At 32.5% G+C, this 24,270-nt stretch overlaps 1 protein-coding gene, 2 non-coding genes and 1 pseudogene across 6 annotated transcripts in view; 3 read left to right on the top strand and 1 right to left on the bottom strand.

Moving 5' to 3' along the window:
• The first annotated feature begins 392 nt into the window (after positions 1 to 392).
• On the top strand, positions 393 to 3,965 carry LOC144556921 (proteasome subunit beta type-6-like; annotated as a pseudogene). Its single transcript, XR_013512517.1, has 8 exons — positions 393 to 558; positions 666 to 742; positions 1,515 to 1,574; positions 2,651 to 2,722; positions 2,946 to 3,057; positions 3,181 to 3,254; positions 3,384 to 3,458; positions 3,681 to 3,965. The product of XR_013512517.1 is annotated as a proteasome subunit beta type-6-like (transcript).
• Positions 1,083 to 1,187, top strand: LOC144557678 (small nucleolar RNA snoR103). Its single transcript, XR_013512756.1, has one exon. It is a non-coding gene; the product is annotated as a small nucleolar RNA snoR103 (small nucleolar RNA).
• Positions 2,372 to 2,476, top strand: LOC144557680 (small nucleolar RNA snoR103). The gene has a single exon (XR_013512758.1). It is a non-coding gene; the product is annotated as a small nucleolar RNA snoR103 (small nucleolar RNA).
• A 1,850-nt stretch (positions 3,966 to 5,815) lies between the features above and the next one.
• Positions 5,816 to 24,270, bottom strand: part of LOC144556910 (disease resistance protein RPP13-like) — a 59,565-nt gene continuing 41,110 nt past the window's right edge. Inside the window, exons 1-4 of one of the 3 annotated variants that reach the window (XM_078305407.1) lie at positions 10,834 to 10,989; positions 9,897 to 10,554; positions 7,858 to 8,652; positions 5,816 to 7,303 (exon numbers count right to left, since the gene is read on the bottom strand). In XM_078305407.1, coding sequence (XP_078161533.1) covers positions 6,055 to 7,303; positions 7,858 to 8,652; positions 9,897 to 10,525 — 2,673 coding nt within the window. In that variant the 5' untranslated portion in view covers positions 10,526 to 10,554; positions 10,834 to 10,989 and the 3' untranslated portion in view covers positions 5,816 to 6,054. Of the gene's footprint in view, positions 7,304 to 7,857; positions 8,653 to 9,896; positions 10,555 to 10,833; positions 10,990 to 24,270 lie in introns of those variants that run through there. The other 2 variants (XM_078305410.1, XM_078305408.1) reach the window with 2 other exon arrangements.

Consider the following 24,270-nt stretch of genomic DNA (forward strand, 5'->3'; position numbering starts at 1 on the left):
GTAAACTAGGTTTTGCTGTGAGTTAACTTTTTATTTTTATTTTTGCAATTGCAATTTTTGTAAAAAAAATGAACCTAGTTGTGAAAAGCGTATGATTGTTTCAATCCTTGTTAGTGATGTTTTGTCCATATAATAATAATAATAGGAAAGAGGCAGAAAGAAAAACAGATGTATTCAAATTCAATACATTATATTGCAGGGGTATTATGGTCAATGTTGCTCTTCGTTTATTTGATCTGTCTCTCTCGCTATAAAGAATAGATGCAAGTCCTTTCGAATTTAGCCCATGAACATTGATTGGGCTTTTTGATTCGACAGAATCGGCCCAAACAAGGCCTTGTAGAAAAGTCGAAGCTTTCTTGAACAAGGGGAAGCGCTCTCTCTCGAGCGCGCGCGCTTTTGCTCTCTCTCAGGTCAGGTCAGATTAGGTTTAATCTACTTCTTCTTCGTACACGATGGATCTCGATCTTTCTGCTCCTCACTCTATGGGGACCACCATCATCGGCGTCACTTACAACGGCAGTGTGATTCTCGGTGCCGATTCCAGAACCAGCACTGGTACGCAACTCATCTTCCCATTTCTGAAATTTCTTGTTCCTTCTAGGTTGTAACATCTAATTCCACCTGTTTGTTCTGATATTTCACTTGATTTGATGATTAGCTAGGTATGTATGTGGCTAATCGGGCTTCTGACAATATCACACAGCTTACTGATAATGTCTACGTGTGCAGATCTGGATCGGTAAAAGGCTTTCTTTTACAAATCTGTATCATGTTTTCTATGCTTTAGAGTCAGCATTTTGTAGCTTACAGGGACTAAAGTGTAAATGTTGCTTAAATTTTTATGTGCATGAAGGAAATTTTGCCCTTCTGAAAATTACAAACAAGGCCTCAGTGCCGGGAAAATTGCCAATAAGTCCCTGAAATGTTACCAAAATCATGTTCGAAGCCCAAAACTTGTCTAAAAGCCCTTACAAATTTACAAACAAGTCCCAAGACCCTAAAATCTTCACAAACAAGTCCTTTTAACCCATGACTTATTTGTGGATAATTACTAAAATGTCCTAATTCTTGGCTGGCCATTTAAGGTTGCGTGCTTGCTGTAAATATGGACAGAGATAAATTACATGGTATTTAGGTGAGTTTGTTATAAGTTATGTGAACCCACAAAGGACCATAGCACATCTCTTCTTTGTTTTCCATATTTTAGGTTTTTTTTATTGTATACAAAATCAATTTTTAGAATTTTCAGTTATACACTATAATAGTCCGATGGTGCAAAGTACTGAGTTCATTTGCTTTCTTTTTGGCTTTTTGGTAGTATATTTAATTTTTGACTAATTGCTTAAGTTGGTGATAATTAAGCAAATTATGTTAAGGCTTGAATGCACATTTTAAGGTTAACTGAATTAGACTGATTAGAAGTTAGTCTAACAGCTGGGGAACTTTGATAGCCATACCTACATTAGTGTTTTTTTATTTGTTTTAATATAATATAATTATTTATCTTTCAGGCAGCCGATACCCAAGTTATTTCTGATTATGTTCGCTATTTTCTTCATCAACACACGTAAGTTCGATATATATATATCTTAATATTCATAGCATGCCAAATTCTTTTGACCTTTTTCAAAAGAACTATTGGTGGACAATGCCAATTCCTTTTTGTTTGCTTTCATGCAAATTACATACAGTTGTTTGTATATGTGCAAATAGCGCTGAATATTCTTATGTGTGCAACTAACTAACATTATTGTGTGTTTTTGCATGCAAATAAAATCAACTAAATGTTCATAGTATCTTTTCATGATATAACCCATAAAAAATATGCTTTTTGATCAGTTCCTGTGAAACCAGGATCCTAACACCAAAAAATGATATTGGTTTGATTGGCTGTGGCCATTTTAGGATAATATAATTTCTTCATGAGTGAGTCTATGGTACTATGCATACCATAGATGGATCCGTACCACGGATCAATATCTTCATTTTCAAAATTCTAATGGTCGATCTCAATTGTTCAATGTGATTTCCATATGAATATGTACTTGCAGACCAAATTTTACATTTTTTAGAATTCTTTTACTATTTTTTTTATATAGGTAGAAAATCACTGTTTTTGGATGGTACAGAATTTTCAAATCGAGTGATTTTCTACCTCTCATAAAAAATAGTAAAGGAATTATAAAAAATGTAAAATTTGGTCAACAAGTACATATGCATATGGAAATCATGTTGAATAGTTCGGATCAACCGTTAGAATTTTAAAAACGAAGATATTGATCTGTAGTACGGACCCATCCGTGCTATGCATAGTATCATTGACTCACTCTTTCTTCATTGACCAACAGTTTGGTTTCATAGCTGGCCGTGTAAGTTTGCGAGCTTGCTGTAAATATGGACAGATGTAAATCACATGGTATTTAGATGGGCTTGCTATAAGTTATGTGAGCCCATAAAAGACCATAGCACATCTCTTCATTGTTTTCCATAATTAGGCTTTTTTTTCTGTATACAAAATTTAAATTTTTAGAATTGGCCTTATAATGATAAGAATTTAGAAATTGAACTGCTTTTACTACCCCTGAAAGTAGCAGCTTTATAATGCTTTTACTCACTGAGAGACTTTTTTTTGTTGTTGTTGTTACAGGATCCAGTTGGGCAACTGGCAACGGTGAAAGTAGCAGCCAACCTTGTTAGATTGCTTTCTTACCAGAACAAGGTAGCTTTATATTTCCACTTTGTTTAACTAGCACAAATATCTTATTTTTTTAACTACCGTTCAGTTCCCAAATTTCAGTTGGTACAAGAAAGTTTGAGGCAAAATATTGGTAAAATTGCGTTACTTGGCTTAAAGTAGAATACTTGGAAAATAATTATATGCTTCTGATCATACTTTTGTAAGAAAAAAAAAGTTATTAATAGAAATTTGTTTCACTTGTCAGAACATGCTTCAAACTGGTGTGATTGTAGGAGGATGGGACAAGTATGAAGGAGGCCAGATTTATTCGGTACCACTTGGTGGTACCATTTTAAGGCAACCCTTTTCCATTGGAGGTATATGGCACCATTTATGGAGTCATATTTGACTTTCTGTCAATTCTTTTATATTTTCTCAGAGTGTTTAATATATGTGCATGTGCCATACATCTTAGATGTGAATATGTGATACAATGACAGGTTCGGGTTCAAGCTATTTGTATGGCTTTTTTGATCAAGCGTGGAAGGAAGGGATGACTCATGAAGAAGCAGAGGTATGAAATGAAATACACTCATTACATTTTGCTTCAGTTTTTGTTTTTTTTAGCCTTTTTATTCCAATTTTATGAAGAAATTAATGTTGATTTGGCTTGTTTTTTCTCATTTGCTTTTAAAACAAAAAGCATCTGGTGATAAAGGTGGCATCTTTGGCCATGGCTCGTGATGGTGCAAGTGGAGGTGTTGTTCGTACTGTTACTGTAAGCCCCTTTTTTTTTTTTTTGCTTTTATGCACCCTCATGTCAGTAATCATGGGACCTTGTTCTGCTAGAGTGGAATAGAGTGGAAAAAAGGTGCTATTTCCTCTGAACAAGAAAAAAAGTGCTATTTCCTTTATTCCAATGGTTTGTCGCCCCATGCAATTAGGGTTTTAGACATGAAAAAGAATCGATAGCTGCAATGTAAAATTTTGTTTGTTGCAGATTAATGCTGAAGGTGTGACGAGAAAATTCTACGGAGGGGATACATTGCCTCTATGGCATGATGAACTGGAGCCAACAAACTCCTTGCTTGATATCCTCTCTTCTTCGGTACCCGAGCCCATGAGCACTTGATTGAAATTTCTCTCATGTGGAAAAGGGTAATTAATGTGCATCTTTCTTTTTTTCTCAGTTAAATGCTTGGATTTTCTCATGTGTAGTAAATTACATGGATTGAACTTTCTAAACAATGATTTTATGACAGTAATGTTGAATTTATTCTGATTATCTTTTCAAGCGTATTTATTTTTACTATTTTGCATTTGTGGTTTGGTAGTTTAGGTATGGATTAACAGTTCTGGTAATCTAGTTTGTCAGGGATTTGTGCTGATTGGTACCTGGGAATGGAAATGCTAATCTTTTACTCAACAATTCTAAACAAATTAATAAATGAACTTTTTAAGCAGATATTTTCGGCTTCACATATGACAATAAGTTGGAAAGATGTTTAATAATAAACATTCTGGGGTTCATGTTACAAAATTTTCTGATTAACAATAAACCCCGGCTATGCATTTATGTGTTTAGAGCGGATAAATGTTACTTGGACGATTGATATCAACAAAAATGTAACTTTTGGTTATCAACTTTTGGTAATTTTTATTAAGATATTGCAACACCTACTCTATTTAATATAAAAAAAAACAAAGCACATTTTAATATAATTCTATTAATACCACTTTGATGATAGCCAATGTCATATACAAAACAAGGTCTTCGCACTTCGTTTTTGCGATTTTCAAAGTTCGAATAGTCAATTTGAAATACTCAATGTGTTCTCCATATTAAAATTTGATTTTTAAAATTACTGTTTTTCAAATTCTATATTTTGCAACATTTTTTACTATTTGAATTTTAAAATTGCAAAAACAAATTGGTAGACTGGTACTATGAAAAAAGGCTTTGGTTGTACATCCACTATGACCTCAACAAATTTCAAATCTCTCTCTCTCTCTCTATATGTTTTTAAAAAGAAATTTGTTATTTTTTTAATTTTTATTTACTTAAAACATTGTTTTGAAAATTCTTAAATAATAGTGAAAGTTAAAAAAAATATGTAAAATTTCGTTTCCAAACACGTATTAATATGGAGAACATGTTGAGCGCTTCAGATTGACAATTTAAAAATTAAAAACACAAAAATAACTTATACGAATATGCCCTCATGTACTTGTGTAAGTAGAGTAGCTAACCTCTATATCTATATACATAATAAAAGATATTCTAGAAATTGTAAATTTAATCTTTAAATATATTTTCATATGAAAATCATATTCAATGATTTAAATTAATTGTTTAGAATATAAATCATATGCATAATACCATAGTCTCACTCCGACTAAATTATAACAGATAAATCCTCTGGTAAAATACTTTGTTATTTTGCAAAAATAATTTTATTTGGGTCCCAACAAATAAAATAGTACCTTCTTGCCATTAAAACAAAAAAAGAAGGTACACAACGCTCATGTTTTTATAGTTTGGAATCCAAAATTTCAATTTTGCTATTGGTATTTACATTTAAATATTCTGATAGTATTATGAAAGGACCTCATTGTATATAGAAAAATTGAAGTTCATCTTTATTTTATATGCATGAAAATTGAAGTAATTGAGTTTCAATACTTATTTTCAATAATTGAATCAATCATTTATTATTGTCAAACTTAATAATATGAATGAAAATTATTTATAATTTATAATAATAATTATTCACAATGTGTAGGGATATACCAAATTTAATGTCCAAAATATAAAATTATTATTTTATTAAGGAACAGCCTATAAAATTTTCAATATATTTTTTATGTCGCATTCTATCTAATGTATTTCATTCGATTTAAATGAAATTATTTCTCCAAAATAGGTTGATTTTTATTTTGAAATTAAAAAAATAATTCTAGCTAGTTCAAAATATAGTACACGAAAGGCAAAATGAGAAGTGGATTTTAGGTTTATTCTTGTTATTTCCTTGGGATTTTAAAAATCTTATTTGTTTTGTCAATTTCATTCCCAAAAAATATATTAACAAGAAGTTAAAAAAGTTTCATAATATAATTAAGTGACGCAATTCCATGTATCTCTTAGCTAAGTAAGCAACTTTTTAAAGAAAATTAATTAAGAAATACTTGTTTGACCACGACTACAATGATCTACAATTAGATACCTTGAATGGTTCTCCAATATTATTTTTGTGGAATTTTGTTGCCAGTAAAAGAACGACAAAGTACTGACGAAAAAGGAATAAAAAGAGAAGAAAATGACAAATACTAAATAGCAAGAGTAAAATATACACCGGAGGAGCCCGTGTCTCTAATTAATATTTGCCTAAATCAATTGAAGGAACATGTTGGCATAAATTGCGGACCAAATTAGCCTTGGAATTACCCACTTCTGGCCACTGCAATTTTTGAAGGTTGGTAAGGTATTGTAGCCCTTGAGGCACGCCCAGTTCATGACAATATCTAATCTCGAGTTGTTTAAGAATGGGCATTGCGCCCTCCTCTATCTCCCATTCCTCCATTGATAAGCTATAAAGCTTCAAGACTTCTAACTGGCTAAAGCCTTCAGAGGAACAGGTCGTTTTTTGACTTTCAAATGCACCAGCAAGTATGAGAACCTTAAGGCAGCGTAGCTTCTCCAATACAGGCATTATATCCTGCTGGAACATGTGATTCTCAATTTTGAGATAAATGAGGTGACAGGGGAGCATATCCTCATGGAGCAGTTGGGTCAATTTAGTGGTGCTAGTGTAATAAAGTTGGAGAGATTGTAAATGGTTATAAAATGGGAAACCTCTCATGTCAAGTAGTATACCCAGTACACTATCATCGTGCCATATATCGAGATTGGTTAGGTGTTCTAATGTGGACAGAAAAAGGACAACTGCCTTCGATGGAGATGATCTGGCATCTAATTCTAATGAACGTAAATTGGGTAAATGAGGTAACTCTATCTCCCATGATTGTGCGGGCTTTACCCAACCAATAGTTTGCAAATTTGTTAATTTTACTGATGCTGGGAGTACCAAAGGATTGTCATAGACATGCCTCAGTGTCTTGATATTCCATGCACTCTTAGGAAACTCAAAGTAGTAGCCATCAATTGTTTTTAGCATGCAGACTTCAAGGGTCTGCAGAAATTTCATTCTGCCTATCACTTTCTCAAAGAATTCTTGATTACGGTTGTCACTTACCATCCCTTTAAGATTCAGATATCTTAACTGAGTCAATCCCACAAACATCCCCAACTCTATGGTGTTCTCCTCTTTGACTCCAATGCTTACTACTTTGAGTAGTCTTTGCTTAGAACAATTCGGCATGCTCCCCTCATGAAAGCACAAAAGAGTGTGGAGGTTTGGGCTCATTATAAGTTGATTACAATCTGGATTGTGAATTGCCACACGGCGGGCCCTGCTCAAGCTCATTTTATCATCTGGATTTGAGTACACCAAGAGAAAGTTTTCCTCCTTGGCTTTTTCGAGAGCAAGATCTCGTAGCAGATCATGTATGCGTAGAGTTTTGATGGACCCGTCTTTGGATCTACTATCTACTTGAATAATGCTCCTAGCATAAAATGAGAGAAACAAATAAGTACAATGATTACAGATATCATAAATAAAATAGTTAGTATTAAAACAATTTAGTTCAATGTTGTATACATAAGCAGGTTTTATTGAAATAAAGAAAGAGTAAACAAAAAAAGTACTTTGATTTTTCATGCATAGTAGGATCTGTATAATTTTTACCAGTACTGATTCTTCTATGCAGGAAGAAATTAGGATACTTTTTTTTTCCAATATTTTCTACAGAAAAAATTCTCCAAACCCGCTGCTACCCATTTAATTTTTCTTTATTTTTTGGCAAATGGTCAACTCAAACAGAGTCTCCTCACAGAATTCGCAGCCCCATCCTTCTAAAATATCAATATTTGTTATTACTTATTATATTTCCCAAAATATAATTTTGAGACTTAGCATTTAACATACGAAAATGTTGGTTCTTCGGCCTAAAATTTTCCTATCTATTTTTTTTTCAATTAGAAATTTAGTTTAAAAACTATTCAATTAAAACCAACACGTTACATCAACATGTTATATCATTAAATAAAGATGTAATACCTTTGTACGAGATCCTCTAAGAAACTCTCCGTAGTTTCTTTTAATGTTCTGTTATCTTCTTGTGGTATGAATCCTTCTGCAATCCACATTCGAAGTAAGGATTCAGCATCAATATCATAGTCTTCAGGAAATGCGGAAAAGTACATAAAACACAACTTCAGAGCCAATGGCAGGTCCTCATAGCTGGTGCCTATAATCTCGCTACAATTTTTTCCTTCAGCATGCCAACTCATTGTCAGGAACACGTTACTCCAAACAGCATGGTTGCGGGGCTTCTTTGATAAGAAACCACCTAAAACCACTAAAGCAAGAGGAAGCCCACCACACTTGTGGACAAATTGACCTATGATATCAGAAAGATCATCAAAACAACTTTTAATTGGATCATGATTAGGAAAAACTGTTTTTAACAAAAGCTCTCGACTTAACTCATCAGTTAAGCCCTGGAGCATGTATGGTTCACTTGATGGATCCATGCCCTTAGGAACATCAGCAAACCTAGTAGTTACAAGTATTCTACTTCCTTTTTTTTCATCTGGGAATACTTCACGAATTTGAGTCCATAGATCGATTTTCCAGACATCGTCTAGGACTATGAGGTACTTTTTGCCTCTAAGAGAATTGAGAATCTCTATAAGAATCTCTTCTGTTTCATTTGGCAAATCACTCAATTTGATAGATGAATCAAATTGTTGCTTTATCCTCAACAATATCTTTTTCGAAACATCAATTATTTCGAACTTTTCAGAAACAGCTATCCATATGCGAACATCAAATTGTCCTTTAACGTCATTACTGCAAAAATAAAAGATTATATTAGATATTAATAAAACCAAAATGCGAAGAAGACGGACTCATAAAAACTTATAAGTCAATATTAAATTAAAAGTTAAGGTTGGGTCATCAATATATATATATATAGAAGGGTTTCTAGTTTTCTCTTCTATATTTTCTTTTGTTCCTTTCACGACGTTACAACAAGCTATTGACGGGGCTAGCGCTACTGAAATAATTGACCTTCCCAAATTTAGCTGTTGATCTTGTTGAGCCTTGCGCAATGTCAATAAAACCCATGTAAAAATGCGAATTCAGATCAAATGCACTTATAAGCATGCACACAATTAAAATCAATTTACCAAACTCAATATAATATATAAAAGTGGATTGGCAAATATATTAATGTTAGACTTTTAATTTTTACGCAAATCTCAAAATTATATTACCTTAACATACACTTCAGAAACAATAATAATCGGGATGAACAAATAATTTTTGCATGATCAATGCCTCAAGTAATGGCCGATAACAATACAAATGAAGTTCATAAAAGAAATTACAAGTTTGAGAACAATTTCAAGTATGAAATGACCCTTGGCCGATAATATGTACTCTTGGTTGTTTATATATTATAATATTTAAATATTTAATATTTATGGATTTTTAATTTGCAGAATGAGACGTCTAACTTCTTTCATATTACGTGAGATTTTGGCTATTATAAAATTGACAAAAAAATTTGTTGTACATGTAATGTAGCAAACATTATAAAATAAGAAATTATTATTATTATTTAAAATAGTGTACTACTCCTCACAAAATGTCTTTCAAAAAGGATATATTTATCAATGATATTATGGTCATTTTATTATTTGAAATCTAGAATTTTAAAATTAGTTAATGTCTAAGACATATTCATTGTTCTACCTATAAAGTACGACACCAATATACTCTTATTGTGGTGAAACATATATCTCACCAAAATATATAACTTAAATTTAATAGTGCACCTTATTTAAATTCATCATACATTAAGGACTCGAGAAATATTATGACCAAAACTGACCTTTTTCTCATAAAATACAAGTTTGACATTAAGAAAAATATATTAACCATGCATGTTTTCTAATTTAATTATCTTAACTAATGTGTGCAATTCTTATAAAGGAAATTAGTGAAAATATTTAAAACTGGGAGAAACGTGAATTTGAATCAAATTGATAGTAAATGACACAATTTATAAAATTAAAAAAAACACATACCGATTGTACACTTTTCGTGCAAGAGTAGTCTTTCCGAGTCCACCGATCCCGCAAATTGAGACCACTGAACGTCTCATAGTGGTCTCATCAAGCAACTCATTGACAATACTGTTCTGGTCTGCCTTGAAGCCAATAATATCGGGATCAATATCAGGTAATACAGTTGGCCTGACTGGTAGTTGGATATCTCCAGTACTGCCCTCACCCAAATTATTTATGCCATATCTGACTCGGCTCTCTTCGATCTCTTTCATCTTTTCTAGAATTTGTTTCGTCTCATTTACAAGGTTGTGTACAGCTGGTAGTGTTTTGGGATTTCTTATCATGTTTTTTATGGTCGCACATAGGCATGACTTTTGTGGATTTTGTGGATTTTGAGGGATATCCATGAGAAAGGTGTCTATGACATCTTCTATAGAATGGGCAATATCTCTGACCTCCTTTACCCAATGTTTCTGCCTTTCGTCTTTTATTTGCTTCCGATCAGCATCCTTGAGAAAAGCCTGAATGCGTTTGAGTTCACGACTGACTTTCTCAACTTGGTCATTGACACTGTATAAGTGTAAAACCTCATTGACTAGAACATCAGCCAGCTTGCCGAGCACCAAATTTACAATGGTCTCAGCCATCCAGCTTAATTCTCTGTTGTATATGTGAGCTGAAATGAGCGAGTGATTTATATAAGAAATTTGAGAGTGGATATATATTAGATGCAGTTAAGAACCCAAAAGCGATAATTTATAAATTCAAGAAACAACATGTTATGAAGTTACCACAATGGTAGCAGATGATAGGAAAAACTACTAATCAAATCAGCACAGAATGATATCCAAGATGCTCATCCTTGGTTGATATTTTAGCATGTAGCTAGGGTTCCATGACCTAAACTTACTTTGTCCTAACAAAGACTCAAATCCAATTGATAGTGGTGCCTTACCCGGAGAGAAGACGAGCGCCGAGCAGAGACTGTCTGTAACGTCCAAGATGTAACAAAGCAACAGAGATTGCGAATTGAACACAAATAAGAAAGAAATCTAACTAGTTACCCTTACTGCCTATTTATAGGTGAAACTCAAGAGAGAAGAATCATTTTAATTCATTACTACACATCTCCAGTTAGTGTGAGAATATGGAGAAGTATGTGAGGAGACGAAGTTAAGTGCAAGAATATGGAAAAATATAAAGTATGTGAGGAGACGAAGTTAAGTGCAAGAATATGGAAAAGTATAAAGTATGTGAGGAGAACAATATTAAGTGCAAGAATATGGAAAAGAATTTGAGATAGGACAATATTAAGGGAAAGAATCTGGAAAAGGAAACACAAATCAGTGGCAAGAGCATATATAACAATCACTTTACACTTTACAGCACATGCAGCGGATAACTATTATTTAATAAAATAATAGGCCTTAATGTTATATGTAACAAATCCTTATAAGAGAATCTAAATTATTACTTTGCTTTACTAAAAGTGATTTTAAATTGGGAACATAACTAAATTTATTGTGGCAGCCACATTTACTTTTCAATTAATATTCAATTCAACAGATGTGATGACATGTAATGTGCACAAGTTGAATTATTTTCTTATTATTTATTTTCTTTCGAAAGGAATGTTCAAATCTCGATAATTAAGTCGTCCATACCATATGTAATAGAAGGGGGGCATAAACTGTAATCTTTCAAAATTTTATAAATATTTTTAGCGCGCTTGACATGTGAGTTCCCAATTTTTTATGTGAAAACAAACTGGCAATATCTCAGAGGGCTTCTTATAAAAAAAATTAATGGTAATGTGCCCGCTATGAATAAATAAGACCATATTGTAAGAACCCTGGTTTTTAATTTTAAGGAATACTGGGCTCTGTAAAAAGCCCATTGGGCCCAAAAAATTTTATTATTGAAACCATGTAATGATTATGCAGCACTAACTAAATTGGTCGTAAAAAATTTACTTTTTAATTTCCTTGTACGATTCATTAAACACCATTCGGCCCAAACCAATTGCCAACAGCTAATCTCGTTAGTCTCAAATAAATATATTCGTTGTAATTTAGTACAATAAGAAATACCCGCTCGTCAAAATTTCACCCAAGAAAATTAGGCCGAAGCATCTTTTTTTTTTTTTAATTGCAAAAACATATAACATATTATTTGTAAATTTTGTAATTCTGTTTTTGCTCCTAGGATCTACTCGATTACAGTGTGCTGTTTTCAAAAGCACAAGTTGTTCCATATTAATTAAACATAAAATATCACAAATTAAGAATGATCGTTTTGGCGGCTCGTTGAGTATGTTTGTATTATGCTAAAGTTATGCATTAGAGAATAATAACCCCGTGACAGTTGAGTATGTTTGTGGGCTTTTTGGAAAAGGATTTGGTCTGAATACTATTGGCAATAGACTGTTTTTTGTTGCCTTACCTCTTTTGTTCTGGATTGTGGGTCCCGTTTTGGTATTCTTGTGCTATGTTTGCATGATGGTCATATTGTATAATGTTCATGTGGTCACAGATAATAATGGTAAAACTAGGGTTAGAGAAGAGTTCCTAGAGAAAAATTGCTTCACAGGTGCTGTGTGATTATTATAGACTTGCAATAATTCTTTTACAATTTCTTGCAATTGGAGCAAACTAATTTAAGACAGGTTTGGAATTTTTTTTCTGAGGGTATGAATAAAAATTTCGGCAAAATTTTCATCTGGTGTCTACTGTGTGGGGCCCACATTGTAAACATAATACAGTATTCTATTATAAACTTGCACATAAACAAGAAAGCACTAAAATTCTTCTCGTTCATAATAAAAACAATTATAGAAACAAAATTAACTGTATATATTTATGTCACAAAATCTATTCTATAATTCAATTACATTATCATAATTGCATTATTTTAACAGAGCAGTTTAACAAAATTGTTTTAACAGAGTAGTTTTTTGCTTCCTGCAACAAACCATATGCACCTCTGTTTTGATTATATAGTGTGTACGCTGCATGAAACCAAAATTGCTCTGTTAAAATCTTTACCCAAATATGAGCATTACCTTGACGTCCTCATATTATAGCAACTAAAATCAACTAAATTATCATAATTAAATCCATAAGCCGTAAATACAGGATACCTCCAGTTTTTGTGAATCCGAAATAATGCATGGTACAGAACAAGCGCGGGTCCACACAATACACCGGCAGCACAAATTGCGATGCAGCCCAACCTCAGATCAAGTAGACGTAGATCATTTCTGATCGAACCATACTATCACCACTATCACCACCCCATTCCCATACCCATTACCATTTCTCTTCAAATTGGGATTTAGATACCTATTAAACGCCTCCTCTGAGGCTTTGACGCAATTGAGACCTCTTCGGGGTAATTCCGGGCACCACGTAGTATTTCCGGGAAGAAGAACTGGGTCGACTATTAATATGGACTGGGATTGAAGGAAAAGGGATTGTTAAAGGGAGAGGGAGTAGACGTGGCATTGCTTTCCGTTTATCTTTAGATATTTTTTTGGAAAGAGAGAAAGTTGCCACTGTTGAAAAAGGAAGGAAGAGCCCAGGGTGGTGCACTTTGTATACTGATTTTTTTATTAATCGAAAATAAAATAAAATAAATATCAAGGAGATCGTTTTTCTTAGAAATCGAAATATATGAAAAACAGGATGCTTTATTCTATCCGATACTATATATTACTATATATAGCGGAACGGGATAAATCATTCTGTCTCGTTAATCTTATTATAATTTGCAAGTTAACATTTTTTAAAAAAATGAACGGGATATACCGTGCCGTCCTTTACTGTAGCAATTTTTTTTCATTCTCTCATATAAAAACAAACCCTCTAAAAAAATAAAAATATATTGCTACAGATCTGAATGGAATAATCTATCCGATCCAGATTTTTTTTCTACTTAACGAGGTTTAGAATTTGAATTAGCAGACTGTTAATCTAGACGAGAAAGTTTGTACTGTTCGGTGGACAAAATAATCAATTTCTTTTTTCTATATTTCGATTTTTCAGTACAACGATCTCCATTCACAATATTTTTTTTATTTTATATTTTATTAATAAAAAAATCGGCTTTGTAGACCAATGGCAATGGAGCATCAAGTCTGTTGCGCTTTGACCTTTGACTCTTTTCAATTTTCGACGACGAGTGAGTGAGGCGAATTTTTTTTTTTAATTTTTTTTTATGAGAAGCCCTAGGCGGAGGTAGAGGTTTAATGGGCGGGCGGGTACGGGTACCCCGGGTATACCCGGGATGGGTACGGGTACATCTCTTATACGGGTACGGGTATGGTCGGGTATATTTTTCAAAAATCATACCCTACCCGTCCTATACCCGTACCCATGTACCCTTGACGGGTAGGGCGGGTACGGGTACGGGTACGGGTAGGGCGGGTACAGGTATTTTTTTTTTTTGCTGTTTTTTTTCTGGTTTTTTTTTCTGGTTTTTTGTTGGTTTTTTTCTGGTTTTTTGTTGGTTTTTTCTGTTTTTTTCTGGGAGGGAAAAACAGAATTTTTGAATTTTGAATTCGGATGAACAGTACTCGGGTATCGGGTACGGGTACTAGGGTACGGGTATAGTCGGGTACGGGTAAACTCGGGTAGGGTATGGTCAGGTATTGGTCCAAAAAAACGGGTCCGGTCCGGTTTATGCCCGTACCCGCGTACTCGAGTACCCGACCCGTACCCGGGCTCGGGCACAGGCGGGTATGGTCGGGTATACCCGACCCGGGTATTGTTAATCCACTAGGCGGAGGCAAATTCATATAATCATCTAAGTTACCATAACATAATATTTTTTTAGATATGGACCGTTAGATCAGAATCTGCACAAATTATTAAAGGAGTTTTTGTATTTTAATTATATGGTCAGATTAATCTATATTATGATCGGACACTAATAATATAAATAGATATATTTTATTACCCCATAGGATATGGATTCCGAGTGAGACTGTGGTGCTATATATTAATCAGATTGGTCCGTATTATGAATCGATATCTATTTTTTATTTAAATTTAAATATTTAATATGAATTGTTAAACATGTTAAAATATTTACTTGAAGACTATATTTTATATTTTTTTAGAATTTTATTATTTTTTTAGATAACTGAAAAGTTAACTATTTTTGAATGTTTCAGAATATTTAGATCAAAATTATTTTACCAATCTAAAAAAATAGTAAAAAAATTATATTTTTTTAATTAAGTCTTTAAATGTATTTTTATATGAAGAACATGTTAAACAGTTTAAATCAGTTGTATAGACTTTAGATGAAAAATATTAATATATAGTATGGACCGATCTGCTATATGCACAGTCAATTATAACAAATAATCCCTCTTGCAAAATACTTTTGCATGTTTGCTAGAGTATAGAGTATAGAATAGTGTCATACGTGACACTTTCTAGACCAGTGGCAATGGAGCATCAAGTCTTATGCCCTTTGACTTTGACTCTTTTAAATTTTGGACAATGCAATATGCATAACATAATACTAGTATTGTGCCCGTGCGTTGCAACGGAAACATATTATAAGATTGAATAAACGCACATAAACATATTATAAGATTGAATAGAATATAAAGAGACCTTTTATTTGACATTCACAAAAAAATTAAGAAAAAATATATTTAAATGAAAATAAAAGATACAAATGAGAAAAAAATAGATATCTAAATAATAAATAACAATAAAAGAAAAAAAAAAGGATCAAATATAATATAAAAAAATTCTTGAAGTATCATTGAGATTTAATATCTAACTTTCTTCACAAGTAAGATAGGTTATTAAATGATTTGGAGGAAAAATACTATGTAAATAAACAAAATTGAAAAAAATATGATTAAATGATTCAAATAAGGATTTTCTCTACATATATATTCATATCGGAATGGTATGATTGTTCCCATCAGCATAAAATATGTTATACTTATTCATCTATTCACAAAGATACAATAGCCCTAAACAAAATCCGGAAATATATGATAGTTTTCAATTTTAATTGTCAAAACTATAGAGTAAGATGAGAAATGAAATGGAGGAAATAATTTAATTGGAGAAATTGAAGATAGTTTTAAAGAGAAATAAGGAAACAATCGCTAGGAATTCATTCAATTTTAATTGAGACAAACCATGTAGAAATTTTAGTGGCGAATTTATTTTTAACTAAATTTAGACTTCTACATATAAAATAAATGTATTTAATAAAAAGAAGACAGATTATGCGATTGAAAGGCTGATATTCAATTTGAAAGTTCATCTTTCAATCTCAGTCGTTGGCGGATCAGAACAACTACGTGCATAATATAAGAATGGAGATTTTCGTTTACAACTGGACCGTTAGATTATAACCTACACGAATATTAAAGGATTTTTGTATTTTAGTTACAATCGGATTTGTCCGGATTATGATTGAACCATGAGGATATGGATTCTGAGTGAGAGGCTGCGGTGCTATGCATATAGCGCAGATCGGTCCACACTATGAATTGAAATCTCCGCTTTAAAAATATTTAATATGAATTGCTAGACATGTCAAAAAAATTACTGGAAGACTATATTTTAGATTTCTTTTATATATTTTTAAATAAGTAGAAGATCACTACTTTGGAATATTCCATAATCTTTAGATCAAGCGATATTTTACCTACCTAATATCTAGTAATGAAATTTTACAAAATATAAAATTTTATATTTAAATATATTTTCATACAAAGATCATGTTAAATAGTTTTGATTAATTGTATGGACTTTAAAAATAATTTTTTTAATCTATTGTACATGAACCGATCTGCAATATATGCATAGTCAATTATACCAGAGGATCCCTCTTGCAAAATACTTTGCAAGTTTGCAAAAATAACTCATTTGAGTCCCAAAAAATTTATAGTTTGTAATACTCTCATGTTATACTCGAAAAATTTAAAGTTTGTAATAGAAGGTACATGAAGCTCAAGTTCTTATTGTTTGAATCCGAAATTTCAAGTTTGTTATTGGTATTTAATTACATTTAAATATTCTGATTATTCTGATAGGACCTCCCTGTATATCAAACAAATTATTTAAGTTCATCTTTATTTATATGAATCAAAATTGATATTCCATAAATGTAATTGAGTTTCAATACCTCTAAATTATGTCAGGTAATCAAATAATTTCGATGTTTTAATCAATCATTTATTATTATCAAATTTCACAATGTGTAGGGTTATACCAAATTTAATGTCCATAATAATATTATTTTATTAAGTAATCATCTATAAAATTTTCGACATATTTTTAAAGTTACATTTTTAGCTTATGTATTTCATTCGATTTAATTTTTTTTTCTCCAATACATAGTTGGATTTTTACGAAAAAAATCTAAAAATAATCCTAGTTCAAAATATAGTACGAAAGGCAAAATGAGAAGTGGACTTTATGTTTATTCTTGTTATTTCCTTGAGATTTTAAAAATCCTTTTTTTTGTTTTCTCAATTTCATTCTGAAAATGATATAATTAATAACAAAATGATAAAAAAGTTTCATAATATAATAGACACAATTCCATGTAAATCTTATCAAAATTACCATAATGCTAGCTATAACATCTATAAACCATAGTATCCCCCAATCTAATTAAAGTGAACGAATACTGTTAAAATATTAAACTACGTATATTAAATAGCTCGTTAATGATCAAGTTGGCTTGTGCCAAGTCAGACTAAACTCACACTCATTAATTCTGGCTCAAATATGTAGCGAGCGAGCTAGTTTAACTCGGTCAACTAATTAACAAACAAGTTGTTACCAAGAAAAAGTCCTTGGGAGAGAAATTTGTTGTTACCGTAAGTGCTGATTTTTTTTATTGATATCTATCATTTTATAGAAAATAACAAAAATTAATGTCTATGTTTTGGGTCTGTCTAAATTGCTGCTGGCAGCAGTTCTGCCCAAGTGCTGCCGGGGCTATTTTTAGCCGTGTGATGTCCAAACAACAAATCCAAACTGTTAGATGTTTAATCTATATTATAATCTACTTGGAGACCAAATTTTATATTTTTTGGAATTTTTTTACTATTTATTAAGCTGGTTTGAAAACCGCTGATTTCAATGCTGCAGAAAATTACTAAAATCAGCGGTTTTCAAACCAGCTTAATAAATAGTAAAAAAATTCCAAAAAATATAAAATTTGGTCTCCAAGTAGATTATAATATAGATTAAACATCTAACGGTTTGGATTTGTTTTTTGGACATCACACGGCTAAAAATAGCCCCGGCAGCACCTGGGCAGAATTGCTGCCAGCAGCAATTTAGCCACAGCCCTATCTTTTTCTTATAATTTTTAAAAATGTCCGAACTATTGATAAATTTGGCAGTCCACTTTCTTTCTCAATCACCAGGATTCTTGACAGTCCAGAAAGAAAGTGGACCACCGAGTTTCTCGGCGGCTCAGATTATATATATATATTTTTAATTTGAGGTGAATCAGATAAGAAGAGAAAATTAGTGTTATTTAAATCGAAAGAAACCTACCAAGAAAAATAAAAAGAGATATTATTCGTTGTTGCCACGTGCACAACACATGATTTATAAGGGGAAAGCTTGGGTTTCTCATTTGAAATGGGCGAATTGTTCGATCAGAGCTGTTCCATTCTTATCTTTCGGAGTTGCTCTTCTTGTCCATAAAATGAACTTTAGTCTTTGTCGAGGAGGTTATGTTATGTTGTCTTAAGAACGTTTAATTCATAAATAGAGGCTATGAAGGCTTAGTTTAGGGATCGATAGTAGTGCTTTAAGACTGATCAGGTATGGTTTAAGATTATAGATAAACGAAGGCTAAAGAAGATGGTCTTAATTCTCGCTAAGGAGCTGATGTTTCAAAATATTAATCGATTAAAAAAGTAAAAGGAGACTTAAAGATAAAAAAAGTGTTTTTTTTTTTTTTTTTATATATATCTTCTTCAATATTTTTTACCTAGAGCAATAGATATAAAGCAGTATCAGATTTATTCATGATCAAACGGTTCTCATATTTTCCTACCATTATATAATCTCTGTTAAAATTAACGGAGAGTAATATAGTCATTTTCACAGAAAAACGTTCCCTTCTATTTCCTACGTCATCGCCTCTTTCCTTCCTCGCTTCGTCTGTAGTCTCTCCTTTCTCCTCACTTCATGCCTCTAGCGTAAAGATCCTGTCAGCTCTTTGGCAAGTGTCTGTTTGGTGGCAGGTATGTGGGCCCATGGCCTACGGGCTGTGTTTCATTTAGCTTCTTCGTTTCAGGTCCTTTTATAAAATGAAATTATATGGTATGGCAAATATGGTACTTGTTACCAAGTTATACTAACTTTTGTCGAAATACCTCGGGTTGTTAGCTTTGTATTTGCACATTGAGGTTGCATCAAGCCATAGTTGGTCAATTGTAAAATAACACGAAATTGGTCAAGTTAAGAATAATTTCCCAATTAATGCTATGATACAAATTTTGTCTAATCAAGGCTTAATTTCGATTTTGAAAAAAATGGTAATGTCATTGTGCTAAACTGGGTTTGCAGAAAGCATGCTTTAATGGACACTGAATGGTTAATGGGTTTAATATTTACAAATTTGACCACTTGAAATGTAGTTAAATAAACTATACCAGTTAGGGCTAGTACTAGCAGTTCTATAGGGCAGCACCAAAATTCCCTAATTATTCCTTATCGCACTATATTATGAACAAACAGAATTGCAATAACTTGCTAATGTTGTAATGCTACAAAAGAACGCAATATGAAAATTTTATAGCAATACAAAACTTGGAATAACACATGCAAAACAGTATACTGACACTAGTGGACATCTATAATAACACATGTAAACATATCCTGTTCTATTTGGAAGAATCCAAATGAGATATGCTTTACTGGTAAATCAATTAAGGAAAATGGAAACATAATTTTTCTAATTATTTCTCTTATACACTATTGGACAAGACATGTAAAAGAAGAGCTCTGCCTTGCTACTAGGAACTGGGTACCGGGAGATGTGGATAACATTCCTCTGCAGGAATGATACTCTACTGAACAGCATATTGGAAAATTTGCTATATGCGCAGCAAAAAAAAAACTTTTCCAAACCAATTTTCTAATTTTGCTCTTTCTAGCACAACTCTGTTTCATACAAATAATATACTGGATTTTCTGAACTGCTCAGAAAACAGAAACTCTTTCATTCATTTGCTCTGTCTAGCACAACTCTGTTTCATACAAATAATATACTGGATTTTCTGAACTGCTCAGAAAACAGAAACTCTTTCATTCATTTGCTCTGTCTAGCACAACTCTGTTTCATACAACTAATATACTGGATTTTCTGAACTGCTCAGAAAACAGAAACTCTTTCATTCATTTGCTTTCGTTACAAAATCATCTCTACTTACATAGTTAATATACCTAATACAAAATCTATTTTTAGATCTCCAGTACTTCCATAACATTCTAAAATTGATAAATGCTCCTTAATAATCTATGCTAAATAGAGATATTCTAATTAAATATTCTGACTACTAATCTAAATAGAGAAATATGCTACTATAGCTTCAGACAACTACTTTTAGAAAATAATCACAGCAACTTCGATCAATTTTTAACAGAGCAGCTCATGGTGACAGATGAAGCATTTGATGAAGCTAGAGAAGAAGGGACTCAGTAGAAGTCTAGAAGGCTATTTTTATAACTTTTGATATGTTGAATAAGTTTTTTGTGCGAGTTATATGTGTGGCAAAAACATCCCTTATGCTAACTATGTTGTTCTCGTTATGGTACCTGTGTGCCAGTACCAGTGTTTTGGGTACCAGGATAGTTAGTTAGCAAGTAAAAATTTTAAGTAGTTTCTAATTCCTATCAGCAGGTAGGAGTAAACGTATGGTTTGTTTCCATGCACCTTGTGTCTTGAAGTGATTTAGTTAGTGATATCAGACAAATGTTGTTGTTATCACTAGCTAAGTAACGCTCCGTCTAATTTTGTTTTCTGGAAAGTACTGCTTTTGGCTTAATAACTTTTAAATTGAAATATACATTGTGCTCTATGAACTAACTACCATCGACATATATCCTTGCAGCAACTAACTAATGTTGATCTCGCCAATAGCATATGCTGATCATGCACACTCCACAATAAAACCTCCAATAATTATTTTTTGATTGGTAATGTGTGCTTGTATGCTTGACTCATTGTTATATTATCAACAAATAAATAGGAGACAATAAAACCTTGGTAGCACCTACCAAGTTTAAAAAAAAAAAAAAACAAACAAAGAGGAGACAGTTGAAATATCCTTATTATTTTGTATTCATCATGTCTCTGTTTTTTAAATTTATATACCAAAGTAAAACCGTTAAATGTGATATATTTTATTTTCTCTATATGCACATAAAAAATTATCACTATTCAGTTTTAGTTTTATATAAATGAATAACTTAAAAATCAATGCCACAACTTATTCACATCAATATATTTTTGCAAACTCTTGATAACAATTTAAATAAAGTTAAATGTCATAATTATTTATTAGCAAATAATGCGGCCTAAATGCATTTAACTTTAACAGCTACAATTGTTGATCACTGCATGCCTAACTTTCCATTACCTAGATAGAGATTGATCATGGATAAATTATGATGAAAGAGAACAATGTACATGCAGTTGGCGCCTCAAACCTTTCATTTTGCATGATGCAAACGTTGGGTAAAGAAGTATCTCTCTATGGCACATATATAAATCCATGCATACGGTAATATTAATTAATTGTCCTTAAAAGTTAAATGTGAAAAACAGAGAGAAATTCCATCAGAGCATATATCTCCAAATAATAGAGCATATATCTCCAAATATTATTTCTTCTTCCACTATTTATATCCTTCACCACAGACAAAGATCAACTTAAGAGAACAAAATTGAGAGAAAGATCAGTAGTGATATAAAGAACTGGCCATAGATAGTCATGCGTGATGAGGTAGCGAGTCGAATGCAGCCAAGGATGACTTGCCGGAAACCAAATAAACCCAATTGCAATGAGAGTTGGTGTTTTTGCAAAATTGCCGGCAGGTTGTCCTTGGCTCCGTATGGCTCTCTTCTTCTTACGCTCGGCTTTTTCATGGATACTAAGGCAGCTACACATTTTTTTTTTTAGGAAATGAGTAAAAACAGAGGTCAGATTTGCAATTGAATATTTATTAGAATTTTTCTAACCAAATTTGGAACATGCGGTGCATACTTAAATTTAGGTAAGGATCATTGGTAATGTCTTTCTAACTAGATACTTAAATTGAGAACATATAGCAACCGTGAATTACAAAAGAAGAAATATATATCTCCAAAATAAAGTTCCCTAAAAAAGTTTTTAAGAGGTTCTAAACAAGTTCATTTGCTCTGTATCGTGCACACCAGCTCTACTACAATAAATCTCGACTAAGTATATAATTTTTTTTTTATTTGGTAATGTGCCCGTAGGTTTGACGCAGTGTTTTATTATGAATAATTAAATAAGACAAAATGCAAGAACCTGGTTTTTAATTTTAATGAATATTGGGCCCTGAAATAAAGTCCATTAGGCCCAAGAAATTTTGTTATTGAAACCATGTGATGATTAGTAGAAACTTCAATTTTAATTTGCTAATATTATTCACTAAGTCCCTACCGGACCAAGGAAAATGCCAAATAGACTTATTATGAAGTCCTAATTAATTTGTTAGTCCCAAATAAAATACATTCGTTGTAAATTTGCAAATAATTTTCCTTCAAGGAACTCGATCCAACCCAAAACTTCGTATATTTTATTTTATGAGATAATTTCATCATGACTTTATATGCAGTTAACATGTATAGTCACCAAGACAATTACGACAACTAAGGTATAATAAATGCATTGAAAGCTATGAAGCAAGGAACATCTCTTTGATTTATAATGACATAATGCAAAAACATCACTCGCTTCCTTTACTTTTGTGCTTCTATATTATTTACTATTTTAATTTGCTATTCTCTTATAATTCTTTTATTTTCCAATGTGTAATCACTCTGTTCCTTTATCCAATGTGCAAGACATCACTCTTTTCCTTTATCAAATGTGTAATCAATGTGAAGGAACGACAATTAGAGATCAAATTTGAAATTTTAGGGGCCAATATATATATATATATATATATATATATAGAGAGAGAGAGAGAGAGAGATAGACTTAACTGTATGTGCGCCACAAGCTTTAGCCAGTGAAGAAATAATCTGTTCAGGTTTGCCATGTCTCACTAGCAGGTGTAGACCTTTTACTTAATAGATTCTTTTTAAGGTCACTAAGACATTCTATCAAAAACTTGGCTCTCAATGATTTCAAATTGGGATTTTGATGCCTCCTCTGATGCAATTGAGACCTCTTGGGGGGTAATCCCGGGTACCATGTAGTATTTCCGTGAAGAAGAACTGGGTCGACTACTACTCATGCAGGGGCGGACGCAGGATTTTTGTCAGGGCGGGGCAATAATCGGATGCAAATAGCTTATCGGGTACAATTCAACATAATAAAAAAAATACCAATCAATATAATAAAAATCCTAAATTACTTGAAAAAAAATCAACAATTCAACATTTATAGGGAATTTGAAATCAACATTTTGGTTCAACTTGGCAGCCTCTGTCTTTGAATTCAAAAAAAAAAAAAAAAAAAAAACATTTTGGTTCAACTAATTTTCGCTATTTGGGATCAGCGCCTATTTGGGCTCTGCTAATTTGTTTCACTCATAGTTTATATGGGCTCCGTTCCGTCTATTAGAATTCCAAAATGGGCTACAGGGGGACAATTTGAATTCCAGGGAGGTGCAGAGGTCTGAAAAGCAGATTTTTAACAATATTTTTGAAAATCCAGCGGGGGGCAGCTGACCCCCCTGTGCTACAGTAGAATCCGCCCCTGTACTCATGCATGGTTATATCGGGATTGAAGGAATTGAATTGAGTGTGTTTGGAGGAGAGAAAGAGAGAGAGAGAGAGAGAAGCGACGGGAAGCAGACGTGGCATTATATTGCTGTTTATCTTTAGAAATTTTTGAGCTCCAACCATAAGTTGTCATTGTTACATCTGACCACGTGTGCAAAAAATAGTGTCATGCGTGGCACTTTTTAGACCAATGACTCTTTTTATAGTTTGAACCATCGAGAGACGAATTCATATCTTCTAAGGTAACATTTTGTTACATCTGACCGTTAGACCAGAATCCGGATTATGATCGGACGGTATAGATCTAAACAGATATATCTTAATTGTTAGCTCTAGGATATGGATTACGTGTGAGATTATGGTATGCTATGTACAGAGCAGATCGATTAATTGATAATATTGTCAA

The sequence above is a fragment of the Carex rostrata genome, chromosome 7 (assembly GCF_964058835.1).
Source record: "Carex rostrata chromosome 7, lpCarRost1.2, whole genome shotgun sequence".
Taxonomy (NCBI): Eukaryota; Viridiplantae; Streptophyta; class Magnoliopsida; order Poales; family Cyperaceae; genus Carex; species Carex rostrata.